Genomic DNA, 16,864 nt, shown 5'->3' with positions numbered 1-16,864 from the left:
GTGTGTGTGCTTCCTCGTCACACCATCTGACTCAGAGTTTTTCCAAGTTGAACAGCCCATTCAAAAGGCCCTGAGTCGCAAATCCTACTTGCTTTATTATTATGAAAAGTTTTCATCTGTGAGTCTTAATAGAAACCTGGTGCTCCAGAAAGAGGTCATGCTGTACTGTGGCTTCCTGACTCTCTACAAACCCACTGCTAAGCACGTGTGCCCAGGTCTCTGAGGAGGAAGAGCAGTGAAGGTGATCACAGGAAGCCCATAGCATGCTTTCGGGGTTCTCCCCATGTCTCCCTCCAGTCACCACAATGTCCTCTCCATCCCCTAATTTAGGACGCCACCACTTCAGGCTGTATTGTTACAAATCCTCATTTAATAGTTGATTTCAGAGCTGAGCACATGGAGGTCCCTTCCCACCCTGCAAGGCACAGCCTCAACCACCCTCAGCCCAGGGGACAGGGCACCGCTGCCGAGAGACACCAGTCCAGCTCCTCTTTTTCTGGTCCACAGACAACTCAGGGTCCTGTGCCAGACCTGAGGGACCCATGTCCCTACGCAGTTGGGTTCCTTATCAATGATGAGCTTACTAGAGGCTGCCTGGGGCAGTCCCCCCAACCCCTGCTGGGGTGGGGGCTGTAAGGTGTGGGGGAAATTTGCCTACTCTCTCTGTCTCCCACAGAAACATGAAAAACCCATAAAGAAATTATCAAGGTCGTGGGGGAGTCACTAACCTTTCCTGTGGCCTGTCCCTTGGACATCCATGGGTGCTACAACCACCCTTCCTAGTATTTAATCCAATATGACTTAAGGATGGGGACCCAGCCATCCTGTACAGTAACACTGGGAGTCATTTCAAGCTGTTAAGAGACCCCAGACAGTAAGAGTAAGAGTCACAGAACATCCAGGACCCTATACTGGAAGCAGAAAGGCAGGGAGTAGGGTCCAGGCCCAGAAAGTCCTCAATATGGCCCTTGCTCAGGAGGGGTCAGAGGCCTTAGTGGTGGATGGAGCATAGGCCATGGGGGAAAGAGCCAGTGAGGCCCCATGGGAGGCTGAGGGTGGAGAGACATAGGACAGAGGGAACGCCAACAGCCTCAGTACTTGGGGACCTTGCTGTAGTCTTCAGAATGAATGTGCCGGCACAAACAGATGGACAACAGCAGCCCCAGAAGCTGGAAAAGACAAATGGAAGTCAGCATGGCCAGCCCAGGTCCCAGGACCCTACCACCTGAGACAGGCAGGCTGCTGAAGGGGGCCCAGAGACAGACAGTGCCCTGTCTGGTGTCACTCAGCAGGATGGGCACCACTCACCACACAGGATATCAGTGCAAGTGGGGGGGGGGGACAGAGAATGTGAAACAAAGCCCAGGGGAAGGCTTGGGGAGGGACTGACCTCAATGAGAGCAACACCGGCACACACGCCCAGGAGGATGGCGAGGTTCTCCTGCAGCCACTCCTGCACCTTCTCCATGCACCCCTGTGGGAAGATTGCATGTCAGCCACCATGGCCCACAGCAGGAGGCCTGCCCAGGGCTCCCTGCCTCATGAGCAGCCCCTCATATGCGCGCAGATGATGGTGTGAGCAAACAGGGAGGCGGCTGCAGAGGGAAAGAGGCCTGAGTGCCGGCCTGGGCACGGCTAATGTCTGGAGCACCCGCCCTCTCCGGGTGACCACCAGCCCCACACCGACGCACCTCCTTGTGCACAGGCCAGTCGTCCGTGTTGTTTTTGTCCAGGGTGCTGTTGCTGCAGAACCCCTTCTTCACGATGGGCCGGTTGTCCTCCTCCTGTGCTTTCTCGCAGGAGCAGGGGTACAGGACCTCTGTCGAGTTCTGGATTTCCCAGTTTTCTGTCCAGTTGTAGAAGCTGACCCAGCCACAGCACTCCACCTGTGCAGAGTGGGGACAGGCTGCTCGATCCACCACTCAGCCTATCCCAAGCAGCCCACCTCTGGGGGAGACTCAGACTGGCCACTTCTGTATACCCTGACCTAGGGGAGGCTAGCCTGTGGGCTGAACTTAGGGTGCGATGCACCAGGAGGGACTTCGAGAGGCTTCTGAGAAGTAGCACAAACTACAAATAGCAGCGAGCCCGGTGGGGAGCAGTTAGCAGATGCATGTGGGGTAGAGGAGCTGAGTTCAAGGGCAAGGCCAGTCGGCACAGCTTATGGGGTGTAAGGCCTGGCAGGTGGCAAAGGTTGAGCATGGAGTCTGGGGTCAGGTGCTCGGGTCAAACCCCAGTTCTTCCACTTAAAGCTGAGCCGAGGTTTCCACAAATGAAGAATAGGAGCTAAGGTCTGCAGGGGGTGAGGCAGATTATGTGCACAGATGGGTCCAGAGAGCCCAGTGACAGTCAATGCCAGGGCTGCCTCTCTGTGCTCAGCACCAGCAGCTGAGATCTGGCGCTGACTCCCTGACTGTCAGAGAAAAAGGAGACAGGATCAATTCTGCTGTCTTAAAGCACAAAATGCTCTCGTTCGGAGGGCAGAAAGCCTTTCTGGGATGTAAGCTCAAGCTGCTATCTGTGGGTCCCTTTGGGGATCAAATGGGAGGGACTAGTATCTATTCTGACTTCCTTTGGGCCATCTTGTGCACCCAAGCTCAGATCTGTGGTAGCCAGAAGGGGGCGCTCCAAGCATGCACAGAGGAGCTGAATTCTAGGTTGTCTCCTCGCTTCAGCCGTGAGCCCAGGAACTGTCTCCGAGGCTGTGCTGGGGCGGGGGGGGGGGGGGGGGGGGCAGGAGCACTTGTGTTCCGTCCCCACAGGCAACACAACCTCACATCCTCGCTGTGCGGACATGAGACTGCGGATGTGAACCACCCACGTGTCACCACCAGCCCTCCTTACCTGCGCCTGCACGTAGTCCCAAGCCTCCTGCAGGCTCTCCTCACGGCTGCTGCTGGCATTGACCTTGTAGTCACGAATAATGTCCATCACCACGTTGCCCACCTCCTGTTTCAGCTATGGAGGGATGTGAGGGTCAGGGATGGCCTTGAACCCGAGCCTCGCAGCTGCTGACACACACCCCTCCTTCCCCACAGCAATCCCAGGTCACACTCCAGGCTCCAGACCATTCCGACCACCTTCCTGCTCACCCCTAGTGCCCGTTTGGTCAGTGCTGGCCTTATCTACGTGTGGTCTATCCCTAACCATTCATCTTTCCTGTCCGTACTGAAAAGCCTCCTGTGGCTCCCACTCAGGACACATGTCAATGTCCTCTTGGTGACTCGCAGAGTCCCACACCACTGGCCCAGGTCTTCCCAGTCCTGGTTTCCTCTCTTTCCTGCTGTGCTCCATTATACAAGGCCTCTTGCTTTTTGTGTGTGCTGTTCCCTCTGCCCAGAATGCTGCTCCCCTGTGTATGAACATGGCTAGCTTCTCTGTCAAACTTCATCTCCTCAGAAGGTCTTGGGCCTGCTCTACGGAATGCAGTGCTTCCTCTGCCCCTCTACCCTTTCCCTGCCCTCCTTGTCCCGTAGGATTATGTGTTGGCACCACAGGTTCATCTATTCTTTCCTCTACTGTGGGGGCGTGGGCTGGCTCTGGGTGCTGGCTAGAGCCCCCAACAGCTGGAGTGAAGTTAGATGTCTTCACAGAGGCTGAGCATGAGGCCTATTTCGTAGAGAAAACAAAAATAAGAGGCCGAGAACGTCCTATTTCTTGCTTTTATGGAATGGACTGCAGTTTCTCCAGAAAGCACCGGGAGTGCCGGGAAGGCAGCTGAGGGACCCAACCAGAAGCCCGCTTCAGCCTCAGCACTCAAGCCTCCTCTACAGTCATCAGCGCCACGTGAGGCTGAGGGCCTCACATGGGTTAGAAGGGCAGGCTGCAGAGCTGCCTGGCCCTTCGTGGTTGCCCTCCCTTCCCTAGGACTTCACAACCCATATTCTGACTAGTCCTCGCCCAGCTGAGGAATGCCCTGGTATCTGGTGTGGAGAAGCCCAGGGGTGTGAGGCAGAAGAGGGCTTCAGGAGACACTGGCCATGGACTCACAGCTTCTCACCAACAGCCAGCAGGGCATGGGAGACTTTCAGGTCTCACCGCTCTGGGGCTAGCTGCAGTGCAAAAGTTCTGTCCCAGAGCGAGGTGAGATCCACAAAGGTGGAGACATGGCCTCAAAAAGCACTTGAGCAGTTCCTGCTGGCTTCCCTTATACAGCATGAACAAGCTGGCCACCATTACCTGCTTACCAGTGCGGGGCCAAGAAAGATCATACTTGGAAGTGAAGAAGGTCACACTTGCCCCTCTTCCTGATGTCAGCATTTAATATATTCTTCCCCAAAGGGAGCCTTTAGTGCTGCACCCAGGATGCCCACCTCCGTCAGCTGCGCCAGCAATCTGGGTTGCTCGCTACTTCCCTCCTCAACCCAGGGGACCAGTGTGGTGGTCTTGCATCTCTCCCTCCCAGTAAGCTTCTAGCATAAGCTTCAGGGAGCCTCACGGGCTGGGGATGAGGCTCAGCTGGTACAGAACTTGCCTAGGTCAACCTGGGGTCAGTCTTCACCATTGATAAACTGGACATGGTGGCCCTCATCTGCAATCCCAGCTCTCCAGACCTCCGCAGGCAGAAGCAGGAGGGTGAGACACGCAAGTTCATCATGGCTAGGCCACTCTGAGATCAGCCTAGACCACATGAGACCCTGACTCAAAAGACAAACAAGCAAACAAACCACAGAAAAAGAAAAGAGAAAGCAGAGAAACAGCATCATAGAACTCTACAGTTTGCAAATCTCTCCAACCCACAGCTCATCAGCAGCTGACTTACAGAACACAGTTACTGAGCTGCTCCCTGACCCTTCCACCAGGCCCGCAGCCCAGGAATCATCCCTGTTCCTCACCACAGGTCCAGAGAGGTATGTGAACTTAGACAGGTCACATGATCACAGGCAAGAACTGAAGTTTGGATGTGGGCTTGTTCTCTCCCTGGACCCCGATTTCCAGCCACCCACAAAGCTCCCTCAGCATTCAACCACATGTTGGTCAGAAAAACTTTAGCTGCTTCCAGTGACTCTCCTGTGGCTTATGTGCCCCACAGCTGGGCTGTCTGCCTGCAGGTCTTGAGTCTGACTGGCCTGACCACCTGAGCCTCACTTCTAGCCTCTGGTAAGGAGATGATCCCCAGGCCTTGAAAGCCCGCCTCCCAACCACGTCCACATCCTCCCCTTGCAGTAGGTCTCCCTTTTATGGCCACAAGGCTCTGTACTTTCCCAGAACGGTTGCTGTGATGGCTGGACTTCCCTATCTCCTCCGCAACTGTCACAGACAGCCACAGGTGAGAGAGGCCCTGGGGGACTCCCACCATGTCGGTGATTTCCGTGGAAGTTGCTCAGCATCCTGTAGTCCAGGATGTGGCCGACACGGCTGGGTTTGGAGACCTAGGGTGTCACCTGGGGCTGTACAGACATGTGTGTGCACCTCTTGTGCCAGTGGAGTGGATTAAGAGGCTTCCTCAGGGACTAGCCACCTCAGGGGAGGACCAACAGAGGAGAGAGCCAGCAACAGTGAGAGACTGAGTGCTGCCACAGCTTTGGAGCCGAGAGTCATGTCCTCTTGGTCAGTCCCTGGGATGGTGTCAACCCCCCAGATGCCACCATCCTCTCCAACTTGTCAAATTGTTCTTCCTATGAGATCCCAAGACTCCTGGGTCACACAGCCAGCCTGCAGCAGACTCTGTGACCCAGATCTAGGCAGCTCCCATGATCACAAAGGCTTCCACTTGGACACCCCACCCATCTCGACCCCACCTCACCCCCCACTCCCCACACACCAAGGCTGTGCTGTTATCTTTCCGTGTAGAGTGTTGCCACCATCTGAATGGTGGAGGACCTCCAAGTACAGCACAGCGCCCCACTTAAGATTCCTGCCCGTGCCTTCCTGCCCTCTGCTTAAATGCCTTCCGTCACAGAGTGCAGTGCCCTACGAAAGCCACAGGCTGGGAATCTCTCAGCAAGCAGCTCGTCATTCTTTATCAGTCTCCCACTGTCTCGACGGCATTGGTCCCCTCAAGTCCTAGTTTTAACTACACAGGATCAAGTAAGTCCTTCCCTGGTCCAAAGATCACTAGTGCCCTCTGTCCCTCTCCCGAGGTCACTCTCCAAGTCCTGTGGGACACTGTATAGTCTCTTCTAATGTATTGAAGCAGCCCAGCTCCCCAGGGTCTTACTGAAGAAGTTGCCTGGTGTCCCTCTAGGAATGAGACTCTTCGCCTGGACCATGAGACAGGATACGTCACCTCTAATGACCACGTGAGGGCAATCCACAGTCTCTAGGAGTGTGTTATGCCCCCCCCCCATCACCATAAGCTGACAGAAAACCTAGGTCCCTGTGCAGAGTGAGACTCTAGGGATCAGGGCTCACTTGAGAGACTCCACTCATGTCTCTGTAACCCTGGGCAACCAGCAGCCAGCTGCTTTCTCCCTTCACAGCTGGGAAGAAAAGGTCACCTCTCCTGTGACTGGAACACAGAGAAGGTTTTGTCTCTGTATACCTGGTCTAACACCTCTGCCACACAGGTGTGAGCACGCTTGTAACATTAGGCTTCTTGGAGCTGGGAGGAGTTCAGCTCACCTAACACCCTCTCTGGAACAATCTGGCCTCACCCTACCCCCACATGAACCTTTTCTCCTACAGTTCTAGCTCCAGGCTCTGCACTCCAACCCAACCTGGCTTCTTGACACCTCTGTACATGTTAATGGGAAGCTATTGTTGGCTGTCATTTTGCAGCCAGACCAGCCTGTCTCAGGGAAACAGGAAGACCTCCTTTCTTCCCTGGCCTTCTCACTCTCTACTGCCCTAGGGAGGATCAGCAGAATCCCAGGCTTAGACATCTACACAGCTCAGAGGGTGTGTGTAACTTCACCCAAAGCAACCAGCATCAGAACTTTCCAAGGAGCAGGACCCTGAATGCCAACCCTGGGCCCTGCTTCTAACACACTGGCTGGGTGATTACATAGCAGCCAACAGCGAATGGATGATGACTGTACCCTAAGTTCCTGTGACTTCACCCTAAGTCTTGCTCATCCAGCTTGGCCTATCCTAACGTTGCCCACAGTGGGTATAGCTGCTATCTTTAGCCCTTACCAGGCCCAGCAGTCTCTAAGTCAGTGATGCCAGAACATCTATCCAGCCAAGAGCCCTGGACTGCGCACCCTCTACCTTGCCACTGTCCACACAGCACTGGGAAATCTTGAAGCATCCAAATCTTATAGAGGGGCTGGGGAGGCTGGAGGTGTGACTTGGTGGCTAAGTGCTTTCTGAGCATGAACAAAGCCCTTGGTCCTGTCCCCAAACTGAATAACACTGGGTGGGGGGTGAGAGGTGGGAGGGAGTGAGGAGGGGCATGTGACTGTACTCCTAGCACTCGGAAGGGCAGAGAGAAGTATCACAAGTTCAAAGTTATCCTTGGGGACAAAGTAGCTCCGAAGCTAGCCTGGAGGATATGAAACCCAGTCTCAGAACAACCAGACAGGGTTGGTGACATGTCACAGCCCAGAAGGATCTGGGACGTTAGCACAACTGAGCGCACTGACTTCCCCAGGGACACCAGCTATAGTGCACGGGGGCCCGATGTCCTGCTCATGAACCACACTGCCACTGAGTGGCTGCAGCTGCTGTCTCAGAGGACGTTCCTGACAGAGGCACACCCAAGGGAGAGTGGTCTGAAGCATCACTCCACAGAAGAGGAAGTTGAGGCAGAATGAGGCTGGGGGACTTCCTACCCAGAGTCTCGGAACCAAGTTCTGATGCACCCTTGAGGAGAGGCCAGCCCATCTTCTAGAAGGCTTCCTCCTCTGCTCTGAGAAACCCCGTCCCACCTCCCCAGCTGTACCATCTTCAGGAATAAACATCACCAAGGAATGTTTAGTCTCCTACTGAGATTTACAATGTGCCGAGAGTGGAAATTATGTTCCTTCCAACTCAGGGGTGCAGGGGCAGAACCTCATCCAGCTCAGGGGACCCCCGCTGTGTGCATGAAGGAGTGAGGTGTGGAGCCTGAGATGGCATAGGAAGAGCTGTGGGGCTCACAGCATTGGAAAGAGCCAAGGCTCAACTCTTCAGCCAGCCCTGAGCCAGGACTAGAGGCACCCGGAGGTGGGTTCCTGGACTTCTACCACAGAAGTGGGTCAGCAGGAAGAAGGATCCTGGGGAAGTCACTCTGAGGCTGCTAAGTGTGTGACTATGGCCAAATTCACCTTGGCTCCTGTGAACCTCTGCTTCTTGGATGGGTAATGCTTGTAAATCTGAAGCTTGGCCCCTGACATGGGGTTGATGTCTCCTCGGAGGGTGCTGCTGACATCACCATGAGATGGTGGCTCCCCTAGGGGTGAGGGTGGAGGTGGCTCAGGCTCCCTGCAGAGGCCATCAGCTTCCTATTTAATTGCATTGCAGTGTACCCTGACTGAGCCCCAAAAAAGCCTCACAAGGCAGGAATGAGTACCTGACCCTACACCCTACTGGGTACGGAGTTTCCCTTCTCTGACCACGGCTTCCTGTCTGACATCCAAGCGAGCTACCTTTCCTCTAGTAACCCTACTGTTTCCTCTTTTGCCTTGGCCACCTGGAGGCCCAGGGCTCAGGTTAGCCTCAGCTGTCCTGATTCAGCAACAGCAGCTCTGTTCTTGGCACATGCTCTCTTCTCTCTCATTTTGCTTTTGTTTTGTTTTGTTTTGTTTTGAGACAGGGTTTCTCTGTGTGATAGCCCTAGCTGTCCTGGAACTAGTTCTTGTAGACCAAGCTGGCCTCGAACTCACAGAGATCCACCTGCCTCTGCCTCCCGAGTGCTGGGATTAAAGACATGTGCCACCACTGCCTGGCTTCTCTCTCATTTCGATTGCCCGTGCTGGGAACCCTAATCGCAGCTCACCTGGTGAACAGGCTGGGGATGGACTATAAACCAAAGCTAACCGAGATAAGGAACCACTGTGGTGACCATGGTATCAGCATGATCACTGAAACCAGAATGCCTGGATTTCCACCCTGCCTCTGCTGCTCACTCGTTGTGTGAACATGGGTAAGTTAGTTGCTAAACCTCTCTGTGCTTCAGCTCCTGTATCTAAAAATGATTCCCTCTCTGATCTCCTGCACAATTTTAAGAAATTACCAAATGAAAAACTGTGTGTGTGTGTGTGTGTGTGTGTGTGTGCGTGTGCGTGTGCGTGTGCGTGTGTGTGTGTGTGTGTGTATGTACAGCACCAGGCTCCTTCTCAGTTCTGCAAAACTGAACGCTGGACCAATGTTCTCAGCTTCCAAGAGGGACCTAGAGCCACACAGGAAACCCTTGCCCGAACTGCACGCAGGCTAAGAGGGAGGTCTCAGGGCTCAGTTGGGCCCCAGTGGGGCCTCTGAAAGGAGTCAGAGAGCCCGGGCCTCCCTGACTTCTCCACTGGCAGGACCCTGCATCTCACAAGACCTGGCTGGTGACTAGTGAGAGCGCGGCAGTGTAAGAAGGTCAGCACTGAGCTGGCCAGTGTTTTCCCTCAGCATCCACTTCTCTAGACATGGCGGTGCACGTGTTTAATACCAGCATTTAGGAGGCAGAGGCAGATGAATCTCTGAGTTCTGGGTCAGACTGGTTTGCACAGTAAGACCCTGTCTCAATAAAAAGCATTCATTTCTCCACCTGTCAACATGGAAGCTTCTGGATAGTTCCAGCAGGTGCCCAGACCTGAGCACTGGGCTGTCATGATTCCCAACAGCCAGGCTGAAAGCTTCATGCTAACTTTCCCAGGTGCCTTTGCAATCCAGTGCAGAGAGGCTATCTGAGAAAAGCCATGGCCTTGACTGACATTGCCCTCTCTTTTTCCTGTCACAGCAGGGAAAATGCTGTGCCTGGTGCTGCGGCAGCCACCTTGTGACCATGAGGCTTCATGCTTGAGAACATCCATCCCAACCAGTCTCTGAGCTTCTAAATAAGAGTTTGGGAGACATCAGAAGCAAATGTCCTTTGGGCTTAAGCTATAGTAAGTCTGACTTTCCATCCTGAGAGCCAAACATTTCTCTGCTTACGAAGGACTAACGTCTACATTAACAGACTCCCCCTGGCCTCATCTGCAGCAGACGGACGAAAGTGCTTGAGTGACAGAAAGCTCGCATGTGCCAGCAGCTCTCCCAGCCCCGCCCACGCTGGTGGGTTCCTGGGATCAGCACATTACCAGTCCTTGCTTACTGAGGGTAAGGCAAGTACAGAGAGGGAAGCGGCTAGTCTAAGGCCACACAACAATCTGAGATTCCATCGCAGGCTCCGATTTCCCCCCTCCACTGTCCCACATTCAATTACAAGGGCCACCAATTACAGAGGCCCTACCAAGGCCAACCCTAGCATTCTGCCTGGCTGCTCTCACAGTCTTGGTCCCCTAGAGGGGTACAGTGTCCCTGTGCAGAGGGCTGCCTATGACTTCCTGGGCTGTGATAACTGAGTGGCTTCCTATCCACCCCATATCCAAGGTACCTGCCTCAGGGGACCTCAGCCACTGGAAGTGGGATGGGTGCTCACCTTGTCAGCATTGAAGTAGAAGAGGACCCCCACAGTCACCTGTGCAATGAGGATCAGCAGAAGGAACACGAAGTACTGGGACAGAGAGGTACAGAGTTAACTATGGGCCCAGGGATGTCGTCCCCATCCCAGGAAGAACTCCCGACCTGGGAATCTGGGCCCCACAGGCTCAGGGCCTACTCACCAGCCCCAGCAGACAGCGGACCTCATTGACAGCACCGATACAGCCCAGGAGCCCCATGACCATGGTAACGGCGCCCACACCGATGGAGACATAGGCCCCGACCTGCAGCGAGCTGGATGAGGTTTCTGAAGGAGAAGGGCATCCGCTCAGTGAGCCATGAGTCGCAGGGCAAAAGCAGCCTGAGCCCAGGGCTACTGCCTGATTCTCAGGAACTGGGGTGGGGGCGGCCATGTTCCCACCCTCTCCTGGTCCTGTGCACTCCGCTCTCATCCAGCCCAAGATTACTTTTCCTCCTATTGCTCTCTATACCTCACGCCTGATTTTCCCTGAACCCGGAGACTCAGAAAGCAGAAAGGTAGGGTTGGGGTTTCATTTCCTGAAATGAAATCTCAGCGTGGCAAGCTGAGATTTGGAGAAGCATATGAGTCAGGAGGCAGACAACACAAAGGTCCCGTTGAAGGCTCTGAAGACCTGCAGGTGTCCATACTGTCGGGAACATGGTGCAGGAAGAGGCTAGAGGGTTGGAAGATGTCAGCTGGTACAGGGGTCCAGGATGCTTTGTAGGTGGAAAGCCAAAGGAGGTGGAGAGGTGAGGGTGGGGGGGTTCGGCATGTCTGGGAAAGCTGGGCCTGTCTGGGAAATGGGGACCCACCAGCGAATGGCACTGGGGAGCTGGGCAAACCTCATAAGGGAAAGTGGGGCTTGAGGTCAGAGGATAGAGGGGAACTCTGCAGTTTGTTTGTTTGTTGTTATTGTTTGGGTTTTTGTTTTGTTTTTGAGATAGAATCTATGCAGCCCTGTCTGTCCTGAAACTCACCATGTTGATCAGGCTGGCCTCCAACTCACAAAGATCAGCCTGCCTCTGCTGAGATTAAAGGGGTGCCACCATGCCTAGCACAACAGGGGAATTCTTTTTGTTTTGGTTTTCTGTCTGAGACAAGGTCTTGCTACAGCCTAGGCTTAAGCTCTTGATTATTCTCTGAGCACTGGCAGGCCACCATGCCTGACTAGAGGAACCTCTGAGGCCTCGGGGCCGAGATTTGCTGGAGAGAAGGAATCCTTCACACGGTCCCCTGGGGTGAAGCCCTCCATTCTTACTATTTGCTCATCAGGGTTCTGCCTGCAGAGTGGGGCAGAGTGGACACTGCCCTTGGAAACTGACGCAGCTTGGGGTAGCAGAAGGTCCCATGAACTTAGGCAATCTTCCAGGACACAGGAAAGCTTAGGCCCACCCTCCTTGCTGCCATGGCTCTGGGGCTGGCTTCTTTGCAGTTCCACTCAGAGCCTCCAAGAAGCTGGAGCACCTCCTGGGATGCGTGGGAACTCCTGGAGGGGAGCTCCTCACATCGGCCTCACATTCCTGGGTTACAGAGGTGGGGAGAGGCCATCAGCTCCCCAGTCTGGCTTCCAGAAGACAGATTGGTTGGGACAAAAAGGGTGCCAGGCACCAGACCATGCAGAGCAAGGCCCTTGGACTAAAGCCCTGTGCACACGCCAGCACTGTCTGGTCTCCCTAAGAGCTTCCCAAATACTCAGGAAAGCTGAGGTACAGGGAACCAGCCCTGTGACACCCTAAGACCTGTTGTCTCCACTCAGTCTGTCTGACTGAATCTGAGCAGCCTGACTTGGCAACTGGCAAATGCCCTTGCCCTGTGCACAGCGAGAGAATGTGCCTGACTCAGCCAGCAGGGTCTAGGGAGACAGAGAGCAGGCCATACAAACTGAAGGGGCTGGGCAGCCATTCAGGTGACCAGTCTCTGCCAGCATGCCACGATTGGTGGCAAATCACTTCCTCCTTCCTCCTCTGGGAAATGGGACTTTGGACAGTGTCTCATGGTCATAGGGATTAAACTGCCTTACACAATCACTCAAAACCGTCCTAAAGGCTTCACGTGGAAACGAGAGAGCCTTTCTGCTATGTTTGTTTGAGACAGGGTCTCACATAGCTCAGGCTGGCCTTGAACTTTCCCTGTAGTCTTCAGCTTCTGACCTTCCTGCCTCCAACCCCCGGGTGTTGAGATAACAGACGTGTTATCTCCCGAGGTCCATTGTTGTCATTCCTGCTTTGTAGGTGAAGCAGTGCAGAGAGGCAAAGTAACTTGCCAAGGACCACACAGCAGACCTGTGACGACTGAACCCCACCCACTGGCCCAGATCCAGGGTTTCCTCTTAACCATGGTTGCCTGCTTTCTCTTCTGAAGATGCTACCTTGAGGATCATGGCAGTTACATGGTGCAAGGTCCAGGTCACGGCTGCCATCCCCTTACCCCTCTCCGTGTGCCTTCAGACAAGTTACCCCTCCTCCTGTTCTTGGGATTTTTTCCACTATAAAAGGGGATGGGGGGGAATGGAGCCAAGTAGTAGGGACTCACAGCAGGAGGGGGGCTAGGTAAAGGACAGCTATGTCATACAGCAAGTCAGGAGCCCTACATCCCCTTTGATTCTCCCTCATAAGTAGGGCCTCTACAAGCCTGTTTCCCCAAGTGCCTGGGCTCCTAGATCAGGGTTTCTTTTCTTTGTATTTTGACCTTGATTTTTGTTTTGTTTTTTGAAATAAGGTTTTACCCTATAGCCCACACTGGTCTAGAGAGTACAACAGTTGCCTGCCCCAGCCTCACAGATCAGTGTGTCTGGGCCCTGGCTGCCTTTGAGCCCCTGGAGATTGTAACACAGAACAGCAGTAGGTGGGTGTGTGATGGGTGCGACCTGGGCCTGGAATTTACAGAGCTACGGAGAGTCAGAAGCTTGATCACAGAGGGCAGAATGCAGGCAGGAATGAGACGGCCTGCAGACTTTGCACCCTGGCACAATGCCTACCGGGTGTGAGCTGGACCCATTAAGCCAGACTGATTCTAAGGAAAGCTTATCCCTGTAAGTGGGCATTGAAGTATGAGGGTGGACACAGAAACCCCACCCAACCCTAACTCGGACACTGACAGCTCACGACAGGATCACCCCTGTTTTCCACCTCCTGGAGGAAAGTCTGGCCCTGGGAACCTGGCAAAAGGTGTAGACCCTCCTGGCTATGTCCCAGCCAGGTTCTCTCTTGTTTAAATCAAACAGCTGTCAGATTGGCCAAAGATCAATTCAGCTGCTTGGGACAGCTACTGGAAGTGAAGAGAGCCAGGGCCTGCCACTCACTGGGAAATGGCTGGCACAGAGAGCTCCTGGCAGACTCCACCCCTCCCCACCCGGAACTGGGACAGGCCAACACGGCCAGTCATGAGGGCCTCCTAAGGGAGGAGGCAAGGAGGCCAGGCATTATATCCTCTCAAGAACAGGAGGGACCTTGCATGGAGGCTCACCCCACCCTGGGCTGCATTCAGGACCAGAACTCGTGGGGTTGGGTCTCACGAATCACCACCAGAAGCTGTGTGAACTTCAGTGTCCTAACGGCTCTTTTCCTTCATTCATCCGGTGGGAACAGAACAGGACTACTGGGATTGGACCTTGTGTGCACCCGACTGCCTGCCACTCCTGGCTCTTCCCTGTGGTATTCTGAGGAGGGGACCGACTACAGCCCACATTTCACTGTGCAGTCAAACACTGGGACAGAGGATGTCGGGGGAGAATGAGTCCCTCCACCCCCCAGCCCAGTCACCCAGGGATCTGCAGACAATGGGGGCTCTGTCTGTGAGCAGGAATTTGTCCTGGAACCCTGGCAAGGGTCCCCTGTGCAGTAGTCAGTAACAGGAGCTGGCCATGTCCCTAAGGGCAGCTGTGTATGTATGCCCCTCCCCTCAAGGGCAGGCTGTCTGTGCGGCAGGGGGTGTCTTACGCAGGACAGAAATGAAGCTGTTCTTGTCTGCGAGGATCCACACCCCAAAGCCCAGGATCACGGCACCCAGGATCTGCAAGGAGAGGGGCAGTCAATGGAAGCCCAGAAAGGTAGGTCAGAAAGCTGCACCTGAGGACCCAGCAAAGGAGGGAAGGGTAGGAGGATGCACAGGTATTTCCTCCATCCTGAGAATGTCCAGTGTATCCCTTCTGCCATAGACACACACACACACACACACACTGCCCCCACTGATGCCCTTCTTCCCATGAACTGAAGTTTCCAGAAGAAAATACCACATGCAGTGAACGTGCCTCCAAGGGAGAAGAACTGCAGCCGTGACACTGGAATGTGGCAGGCTGAGAGCAAATCACTCTGCTGTCTCTGGTCCTCTGAACAGCCATTTATCGTTCGCCTTGTGTGGGATCTAACATCCTTGTGACTTTTATGGAAATCTCTTCGGAACACGTAAACACTAACTTCTACCAACCTGAGCACTAGGAATGTCATCAGAAGCCACAACAGAGATCCTCCCATCCTGGTTTGCTGTAACCCACCTACCAGATGTTTCTACCAGTGTCTTTGAAAAGTCCTTGAAGTTCACTTCGTGTCAGCTGGCCCTACCTACTCTCCAGGCTGCCAATCAGCACCCTCCACGTTCTATTATGGGAGCCCTGAATACCAAACCTGATGAAAGGCAGACTGAGCTGGGGCATCATGGCCTTCCTGTGAGTCTACCTCAGACAACTTAGAGAAGATGTTTCAGAGCGTAAAGAAAGAAACGGGTTGGAAGGAAGCTTGGCCATCTGCCCTAGTTAGCAACTTGACAGCCTAGAGTCCACTGAAAGGAAAACTGCATGGAGGGTTTGCTAGGTCAAATTGGCCTGTGGGCACACGTGTGGGACTTGGTCACTAACTGATGCAGGAGAGCGCTGCCTACTGTGGGCAGCACCATTCTCCAGCCAGTGATCAGAAAGCTCGCTGAGCATCACCTTGTGAGTGAGCGAGCAAGCAGCACTCCTCTATGGTTTCTATTTTAGGTTTTTTTGGGGGAGCAGGAGGGGGGATTCGAGACAGTGTTTCTCCATGTAGTGTTGCTATCTTGGAACTTCCTCTGTAGACCAGGTTGTTCTTGCACTCACAGAGATCTGCCTGCCTCTGCCTCCCAAGTGCTGGGATTAAAGGTGTGCGCCACCACTGTCTGGCCTGTTTCAGATTCTTGTCTTGAGTGTGTGCCCTGAATTGCCTCAATGATAGTCTGTGGCCTCGAAGTGTAAGGCAGAATAACCCTCTCCCGTGACATTGCTTTTGCTCATACTGTTTATCATAAAGCAAACAAGCACCCCATCCTAACAGAGCGCGCTCCACAGAGTGACCACAGCTGCTAGTCTAGATCACCAGTCTGCAGGCTTGTAAACATTCTAGAAAACTATGAACAGATATCAAGCCAGAGTTTGGGTTTTGTATCATTAAATAAAAATTCTTGAATTTTTTTAAATGAGCTTTAGTTTATGACTTCCTTTGATCTCTTACAAAAAAAAACAAACAAACAAAAAAAAAAAACCAAAAAACCTCCTGAGGGGTTGGGAAGATAATTCAGTGAGCTTGCTCTGCAAGGACCTGAGAGGACCTGCGAGGACCTGAGTTCAAATCCCCAGCACCCACATAAGTATCTGTGCATGCGGCAACCCCAGCACGAGGAGGCAGCGGTAGGCAGATCATGCTAGCAAGGCAGCCAGAAACTAAGCTTTTGATTCAGTCAGGGACCCGCTGTCGCCAGCCGCATGTGACCACAGCCTGGCTCACCTGTCCCCAGCTGCATGTGATTATAGCCTGGCTCACCTTTCCTTTTTTTGGGCCTGGTCCTTTGTGGTTAGTACCTAGTACTTAGTCTACCAACCAAGCAGCAACCCCAACTTCACCCCTATGCTTTAAATCAGCTCTCTATGACCTATGACACTTGACACTCGTGGGAAATGCTATACACACAGTGGCCATATTGCAATGTCTGGGGACCAGTGAGCGGGAGTGGTCTGCACATGCTCAGTAAGGATATAGCATTTTGGAGATATTTTTGAACTGTCCTGGGTAGAAGTCACAAATTCATAATCTGCAGCTCTGCTCTGGGGGAGTGACGGGGAAGGAATGGATAGGCGCTGTCTCCACCTCCCTCCCCTGTCCGGCTAGATGAGCACCTAGGCCCATACTCAGCCAGTTAGCACCTACCAAGCCAGCTCTCTGGCCTCTGGTTCCATGTGTCAGCCTAGAGCAGCGCAGCCTAGAGGAGAGACCCAGGCCAAGCCATCCAGCCTTCTCTCCTCTTCTACTAGCTCATGGACCTTTCCCATCGTAACTCCCAAACTGCATAGAAGACAGAAAGAGAAAAATATGTGTGCCCTTCATCCCAGGTCCTGTG

General features: G+C 53.8%; 1 protein-coding gene across 2 annotated transcripts in view; it reads right to left on the bottom strand.

Moving 5' to 3' along the window:
- Positions 1–350: 350 nt before the first annotated feature.
- Cd82 (CD82 molecule) overlaps positions 351–16,864 on the bottom strand; it is a 45,134-nt gene continuing 28,620 nt past the window's right edge. For both annotated transcript variants that reach the window (XM_048443568.3, XM_048443569.3), the window contains 7 exons: positions 14,452–14,524; positions 10,674–10,798; positions 10,490–10,564; positions 2,845–2,958; positions 1,692–1,886; positions 1,391–1,474; positions 351–1,169 (listed from right to left, as the gene is read on the bottom strand). In XM_048443568.3, coding sequence (XP_048299525.3) covers positions 1,092–1,169; positions 1,391–1,474; positions 1,692–1,886; positions 2,845–2,958; positions 10,490–10,564; positions 10,674–10,798; positions 14,452–14,524 — 744 coding nt within the window. In that variant the 3' untranslated portion in view covers positions 351–1,091. The remainder of the gene's footprint in view (positions 1,170–1,390; positions 1,475–1,691; positions 1,887–2,844; positions 2,959–10,489; positions 10,565–10,673; positions 10,799–14,451; positions 14,525–16,864) is intronic.

Source organism: Myodes glareolus, chromosome 10, assembly GCF_982192425.1.
Source record: "Myodes glareolus chromosome 10, mMyoGla1.1, whole genome shotgun sequence".
In the NCBI taxonomy this organism is placed as follows: domain Eukaryota; kingdom Metazoa; phylum Chordata; class Mammalia; order Rodentia; family Cricetidae; genus Myodes; species Myodes glareolus.
This window is presented reverse-complemented; position numbering and strand designations above follow the sequence as displayed.